Genomic DNA, 8434 nt, shown 5'->3' on the forward strand with positions numbered 1-8434 from the left:
TGGGGGCTGGGGGGGGGGAGGCAGAGGACCCGTGGGTCTTGAGACAACAGCAACAGCAACAGCAACGACTACGGCAATGTAATCATTGAGAATTTGGATAAAAGGTCGTGGTAAAGGGCCAAGGTGCTTTGATATTTGGCTCGAGCTCGAATGTAAGAAGGAATAATCCCTTTTAAAAGGACGGCTGCGTAAATGGAGCCGAGTGCAGCGAGGAGGTGGAAAGCCAAAGATGCGTAGTATTTGCATAGGATCCAAAGATTAAAGGAGCCTATTTGGTGGAACGAGAATCGCGGATTCGTGTGCGCTGAGGGGAGCCTGATGTTTTTTCTTTTTGTTTTTGTTTTTATATCGTCGCGATAGGCTTAACCGAGCGCCAGAAGAAGCTTCTCGGTGGCGTGCGTGGACGCCGACGCCGATTGGCCGGAGCTCGAATCGCGCCTCCGACGTTCCGCGTGACCGGGATAGGCAACGGCGAGGCGAGGGATCGCCGACTTCGACGACCACTGGCTCCTCTCTCTCTCTCTCTCTCTCTCTCTCTCTCTCTCTCCGTTTATTTTTCACTCGCAATCCCATCCGTCTCCGTCGCTTCGTGCACGCACGCACACGCACGCACGCACGCACAGTCGTCTCGTCGCCTAGACGCTACTGCGCGCGTCATCGTGGCTTGTTCGTTTCCATAAATTCTCCATTATCCTCATCGTCGGCTCTCGTGCACGACTCTTTGTATCGGCTGAGGGGGCTGCTGCTTGCTTTTCCTTCCGGTGCTTTTGGCTTTTGGAATCCCGCGAGGGTACTTTGATTACTTCGAGTACTTTTAGCGCGTCGCTTACAACTGACCAACTCGAACGCAATTGCTTACGCGGCTAACAATTTCCTACCGAATCGATTCGTTAATTGGAATTCCAAACTTATACCTTCCAGCGTCTATCGAATAAAAATATTACAAAAAATCATTACAATAAAAAGATATACCAGTTGGCTTTTTGAAATATCCTTTCGAAAATCGAAAGCGATTGACGAGCTGGTTAATTAATTAATCATTACGGCGATAAACAATGATTTTTCCATTTATTATGAAATTATTTGTCGTTTGGTCGGTAATGTTCGTGGAAATAGTAAAGTATCGAGTGCGACGTCGTTTGGCGATGCAAAGTGAAATCAGTGCTGATATTAAAATTGGAGATGAAAAAAAAAAAGAATCGAGAAAGGAAGAAAAAACTCGACGGCACGTCGTTTTCCTTCATTTCGGCATATTTATAGTGCTGCTGGGAGAATATTATTTTTCATTTATAGATATTGTTTTTATTACAGTAAAGTCAATGTGTTTATTATTCCATTGAGGTCTATTGTATAGGACATTGTATTGGATGATATTATTCTCATTTTCAATCAAGTATATCGTATTGAATATCGTACACATATCGCATTGCTTTATTAAATATCACTTGCATGCCAGAACAGTCATAGGCATATTCTTGTTACGAAGAACATTGCAATTTTTTGAAAATAGACCGTTTGCCATCTGCTAGATACGCTGGGAAGATATATAATACGATATATATAACACGATTGTAATATCATTCGCTATATATTTATCTAAATAATAATGCTTTATTAATGCGCCGAGATATCGTCGCAAAAGCCTCTCGTTAAGTATCGAATTAACAACTATAAAATTTTTAATGACACGCAGTTTCCATCTTCATAGGCTTCATTTTGTATAATCAAGGTTATGACCTTGTACTTTGCCGTCAATCGATCGCATTTAGTTTTACGGTTACGCTCGGAAAGCGGAAGAGGGCAAAAATTAAATGCATTATAAGAATTGGCGCGGTGTCAAAAATTTCCTCGTCTACTTTAGAGAGAGAGAGAGAGAGAGAGAGAGAGAGAGAGAGAGAGAGAGAGAAAAAAAGATGAATTTACTTAAATAAGAATTTCAATAAAAGTGAGTGCGATAGATTTATCAGCAATTGGATGAAATTAAGAAAAGAACATAACATATAGAATTTAAAATTCTCGTATTATCGTTTAGCTTATGATAAGACTTATCATATAAATGTTCTCCCATTATACATGCGCAAACATACTTACACATATAAAATACGTGCCTACGTACGTAGAGAAATTATGATATTTTACAGCAATTGTTGGCGTTTCATGAAAGGCCATTCTGTCAGATGTAATAATTAATTATATCGAGTTTGGTATTATGCAACATTAGTACACTTAATATATTATTTAATAAAGAATGTGTGCTATTTTTTTAAATGATGCCATTACATAATATTGAATTTCTTAACTAAGAGAATTATTTCTTTCGTCTCTTTTTTTTTCTGTTACCTGTGAAATATGGAATCGTATTCTTTTCCTGCAGTTCATTGAAAAAGAGGAAAAAATAGAAGAACAAAAAAGCAAAACAAAAACAAAAAAAAAACAAAAATTGAAAGAATATTGTACGTTGTAAACAAATCGGCATTCTGATTAGAAAAACTTATTTTTCTGCTTTATTCCTTCTTCGTTTTATAAATCATGTTATGATTCATCAATCACCTCATTATTAAATGCATCCAAATAATAAATTTACTTGACATGCGCATACCTACATTTGTCACTTCATTATTAAGTGCACATTAAACGCGTATTTCAAAACTTTGAAGATAAATAACAAATTTTATTGATTCAGTATCATTAAACAAGTTTAAATATATTCCCACGAATGTATATATGTAATACAGTATTTCTGCAGTAAAAAAATATAATTCTTCAACACCGAATGCTATCGATTTCGAGGAACAATATGTCACGCGTGCATGTTCATAAACGTAAAAGACAAAGAAATAAATATATATATATATATATATATATATCTGTATGACATTTATTGCTTAGTATTCTAGAAAATTTGCTACGCTATTTTAAATGAATATTGTTTAATTATTACTCATAAATGATGACATGCGTTATTTATATTGTTGGAATGTCGGGGCGGTGGTTGAATTCTAGACGCATTTTGTCAATTAAGAAATGCCGAGGCTGGCTCAATTGTAAAATTAAAATGGTCGGTAAAATAAAATTAAAATTCGGTAAAATATTTTTGATAAATGTACTTATTTGTGATTTAGGAGGAACGCGAAATAACAGCGAATATAATTAAAATAACATTGAAATGTAATGTTACAGTAAAAGTATGAAATTATTCTTTAAATAGAGATTAATTATTATTATTTTAAGGAATGCTTAATTTTCAAGTTTTGTACTTTTAATTAATCTTAATGCCGGAATGTGCCAAGCACACTACTATAAATTTCAGCTGATTCGCGCAATTTATGATTATATCTGTATACATTTGCTGGTATCAAGTGTCGTTACATAAGTATGTAAACCGCATCATTAGGATACAATCGACACGAGTAATCCTTGGATAAAAAGAGAGAAATAAAAAGAGAGAAATTGCGCATAATATTAAATTAACGAGGCCCCGAGAATTTTCAAAAGCCAAATAATAAAAAGAATCGTCATTTATGAAATTATATATATTCAGGCTTTGTATTAGCGTTTATATACAGTGGAATGCGTAAGTGAATTAATTGCAAAATTGTTAAACGACGATTTATTGGTCTTGGCGATAATTTATCCGCAAACCTGAAAACATTATACCAATTACAAATGCTGCTCTTTGTTGTTTGAGCAAAAGTCATTCGTAAGTTTTTATATAAATGTTATTATCATTAATAGTAGCTGTTACTTAATTTTCTATGGATAATCGATGAAATTAGTCGAGACTATTATTTTCTATTAATATTGACAAATAGAATTGTGAACATGGACTACTCATTTTTTTTTTTTTTTTTTTTTTTCGACAGACTTGATAAAAAACATTTCTCAATACATCGTTATTAGCTGATTATTTATTATGCTTTATGTTATTATTAAGTGGATGCATTTATTTTTTTTTTGTAATATTAAAAGCTGTTGAAAATTGATTGATTTTTATTACGGACAATGTATGCGATAATTGCTTGGACTTTTTATTTTTATTTTTTATTTTTATTTAAATCCAATATTGGGTTAAAAAAGAAGAGGAAGAAGAAGAGAAAAAACGAAAGGAAAAAGAAGAGTACATGTTTATCATTATATCATCATGCATTTTTTAAAAGTAGAATATTTTACAAAAATAAGCAATTTTACGCATACATTGACGAGAATGTGTGTGTGAGTGGATGATACATAGTATGTACGTGTATATATATATATATATATATATATGCATATATGTAGGATACATTTGTACACTACTTTCTACAATATTTGCAAAAAAATTAATGAAAAAACTTTCATTTTACTGGTTAAAATGAAATTTTTATTCTGAAGGAAGCAGAATGAGTGAGAAATATTTAAAAAAATATTTTTAAACTTTTTCATTTATTTTACGTGCAATTTTTTGTTTTATTTCGTGAGTTAATTTTGAAAATTAGCATCATTGTTAATTGTAAATTCGAACGTTATAAGGACATTGCATTGGACCAATTGTATTTTTTGGCCTTAGCGAGGATGATTTTTAAATTTGAAAATCGACGGAGTTAATACCAAAGATTTGCGATACTTGTAATCGAAGCAAAAGCTTGGCGTTTCAGTATAATGTACGAGATTTTTGGCGATGACGTTGTAATGAAATATTTGACAGAGCTTTCGATACAAAATAAAATGTCGTCATATTTGATATTGAATAGTTAAATAAATGAGACAGTCATTATATGTAATTATGATTCCTATCGTTCCTACTTTTATCAGACTTTTAAAGTGAATATGCGAATTTCTAAGCAATACGAGTCAATATTGATATAAAAATTCAAATTCACCTTTCCACGCGTTATTCGCAAATAGCACAAATGCGCGTCATCAAATACTTTCAACAAAACAATAAAAGATCCATGTTTGATCTTTACTGATCTCAATGAGCACAGGATGCGAAATGGCTGGATTACCGTATGGGTAGAAAGTACCTCTTACAGAAGCACATATTGTTTGATATTGTGAAAGCAGCTTGCAAAATGCCAAACATTATAAACATGATAAAACGGAATACAATAATTTGCACGTAGATGGTCAAGTGAAGTTGACGATGCGCAAAATGCCAACGAATAGCGAATGAAGAATTGCTAGGTCAATTATAATCAAGGGCAGCGAATTCCGTTCACTCTCAATCAACGTTTATCTTACAATTCATCATAATACCGAAAGCTGAAATTATAAATTATCGCCTCATCCGGCTTAGGCAGCGTCAGCAATTGCAAATCTACAAGCTCGAGCGTCTTTCCATTACGTATTGATTTTTAATGCTACGAATGAAGGACCTGAGGAATACAGTCCCATACAAGGATATAATTAATTAATCTTATCAATAATTTTTCATTGGGAAAGTCCGCGAATCGTGATTGAATGACAGGTGTATTGGCGTTATTTTTTAGATAACAACAGCGTGTGGGATCGATACTCGTCGTCGTGAGGCTCGGGCGAGCCGCGTGAATGGGAGCGTATTATTAATAGAGGAAAGGTACATAGTAAAAGTAGCTGCATTCGGCAAAAAAGTAAACAAGACACGTGGACGGATTGCAGGGGCCATGAGAACGAAATCGTAGGGTAATGCCGAGCCGTTAGTGGCGGCTAATTAGTTATAACGAAATGCCGACAAGTCTGGAAGGTAAAGATTCTGCATGTGTCCCTCGTATTTTATTATTTTCATTTCTTTTTAACCGGAAAGCTATTAAAAATCCTGGCAATTGGATCACCCGGATGCGGCGGATAGTCGCGTCAGAGGTCTTTAATTAACTTTTGCATAGGCGCGGATGCGCAGCGTCGCGACGCGCGGCCATCACGAGGCCGCGATGTCGACGGTGGCGGTGGCGGTGGCGGTGGCGGTGGCGGTGGCGGTAGCCGTGTTCCTTACGATCGGATCTCAAGGCCCGGGGCCAATTCCGTGACATCGAAACCCGATCAATTCAGCCTGAAGCCGCGCCTCCGCTACGGTATAACCCTATGGGCCACGTGGCAACGCATCCCGACCGACGAGCGTCAAGTCTGCACCATCGGGATTTCCTCGGCTATTGCGCGTCATGCGCGACCGAACGCGCGCACACACACGCAAACACAAATTGTATATTTATGCGTGGCGGCTGCGGCGGCGGCGGCGGTAGCGGACGTGGCGAGGTGGTGCCGAGAGGGCTGAGAACGGGGGGGGGGGGCGAGGAGGAGGAGATGCGGTTCGCGAGTGGTCGTCTACTATGTAGGCATTTCTCGATCTGACGAGGAAAAAGAACGGCGCGTGATTCCTTGAGCTTTTGCATTAGGAAGGATTACGTGCAAATTGCGAATGCCGCAGAGCTGATAATGCGGAAAGGAAACACGTTTGGCCGTTGTTACGACGCACTCGGGTTTTCGGCTTTCGGTATTACTATTACTATTACTATTACTATTATTATTATCATTATTATCATTATTATTATTATTATTGTTGTTGTTATTATTATTGTTGTTGTTGTTGTTATTATTATTATTATTGTTGTTATTATTATTGTTATTATTATTGTTATTATTATTGTTATTATTCGGTTTTCGTCGATGTCGCTCGAGTGTTTGGAAAGGCCTTGAGGAACAGCGAACGAGCGAGATGCATCAGACCCGTATGTAGTAGGAAGAGAATGTTGGCAAAGTCGGGAAATGCGCACGCGGGTGCGTTTATTTCGTTATTAACGAGTCAGTATCGATCCCAAACGATAATCTGCTAAAGGTGTAAAATCGATAGGAAAGCGCGGCAGGCAACTTTCTCGAGCAACGCGGAACTCTCTAACGCACTCTAGAGCGCGATATTTTCTCGGAGATATTCTTTCATTGCGCATAGTTTCGCAATGCGCTTATGGCAAAGCGTCGAATTAGTTTGACCGAATGGGGGGAATCGCGACTCGACGAGAAGCCGATAAGGGCTCCACTGTGGCTGAAATTAATAATAATAATAATAAAAAACAAAAACAAAAAAAAATTAATAAAAAAAAATATAACAAATAAACAAATGTTATCGACACTAAGCAACGCACGACATTTGCAAAATAAATGTACAATATGACAACGATGATTGTTTCACCACGAGAGTATTATATGCATATGTGTATATATATATATATATATATATATATATATATATATAGACAGATAGATAATAATGCGTAGGTACTCGGACGTACGGAAATGTTTGTACGTTAAAAGTTTGGTAATATGGTAGGGTTGGTAAGTAACGTTACTACGTTATCCTACGCAGAAACAAGACGGGAAATGTGGACGTTTTACACCGATGACTGGAGGTGCGGAGGCTACTAATTACGAGCCGATGATTAATGGCCTGGACGTGCGAGACTAGATGGATGAGTGAGGTAGGGAGGGAGGGATGGAAGCTGTCCCAAACCGATGATAATCAATGGATGAATTTATCAAATGGAATGGAATAAAGAGCGCGAATGTTTGTATTACGGGGTGTCGGGAATTGTTGCGCGGAGGAGGACTCGTACTGTGTGACGTACGTGTGTTGGCAGGAGAAAGGAGAAAAGTTAGCAGACGAGGTGGAGCCTAACGAACTCTTCGAGCGATCGCGCGAGATATTGGCGCCGAGGTGCTGCGAGCGCTCTAACTGCGGGGAGCCCACTGTTATCCCCGCGGGTGGGCGGGGGAGGTGGGGGGAGGGGGGAGGGGGGGGGGTACGAAGCCGCGGCGATGAAGAAGGAGGGGACTCACCAAAGTCGATGAACTGCTTGATCGAAAGGGGCGAGGGGTTGAACTGCGAGTAGAAGTCGAGCATTTTGGCGATGTTGCCGAAGCACCTCTGGGTGAGCTTCATCGTTGCCTCTGACGCTGGATACGTACATTAAAGCCGTGTCCTCGAAAGTGCCGCTCCTCCTCGAGAAGATGCACGGGCTCGGTCGGCCGCCCCGAGATCCCAACACCGACGACACACCGACACCACCAACTGCGCCCGATCGGTGGCACGAGCTCCGGCCCCTAGAGCGCGCGAGGTTAAGGGACGACGAGATGTCCGCGGCTTCGAATCGACCGAGCCGACGATGGGATGTCCGCGCAAGTGACGGGGCTGCGGCCGAGGACGCGCAAGGCTAACTTTCCCGAGGATCTGGATGCTCGACGCGACAAGTGTCGCTGATGCCCGGAGGACTCGTGGACCGCAGCTTCAATCACGCGCTGACGTTTCCACTCGCTCTGCCTCTTTTCGAACTTTTCCAAGCACAACTGCACGAACCACTCGCGCAGCCAGGCACCACACCAACGACGTGCGATTAAGTTTACTCCTTACGCCTCTGCCTCCCTCCCTCCCTCCCCCCTCCCAATCCTACCCTCCCCTACCCTACCCTCGGACGCGCCGCCGCTGCCGCTG

The 8434-nt window shown here is 39.4% G+C and overlaps 1 protein-coding gene across 1 annotated transcript in view; it reads right to left on the reverse strand.

The window, feature by feature from the left end:
* Positions 1 to 8117, reverse strand: part of Pdk (pyruvate dehydrogenase kinase) — a 21152-nt gene extending 13035 nt beyond the window's left edge. Inside the window, exon 1 of the mRNA XM_011498123.1 lies at positions 7783 to 8117. Coding sequence (XP_011496425.1) covers positions 7783 to 7885 — 103 coding nt within the window. The 5' untranslated portion in view covers positions 7886 to 8117. The remainder of the gene's footprint in view (positions 1 to 7782) is intronic.
* Positions 8118 to 8434: the final 317 nt, after the last annotated feature.

This window comes from Ceratosolen solmsi, unplaced genomic scaffold (assembly GCF_000503995.2).
Source record: "Ceratosolen solmsi marchali unplaced genomic scaffold, CerSol_1.0 scaffold14, whole genome shotgun sequence".
NCBI lineage: Eukaryota > Metazoa > Arthropoda > Insecta > Hymenoptera > Agaonidae > Ceratosolen > Ceratosolen solmsi.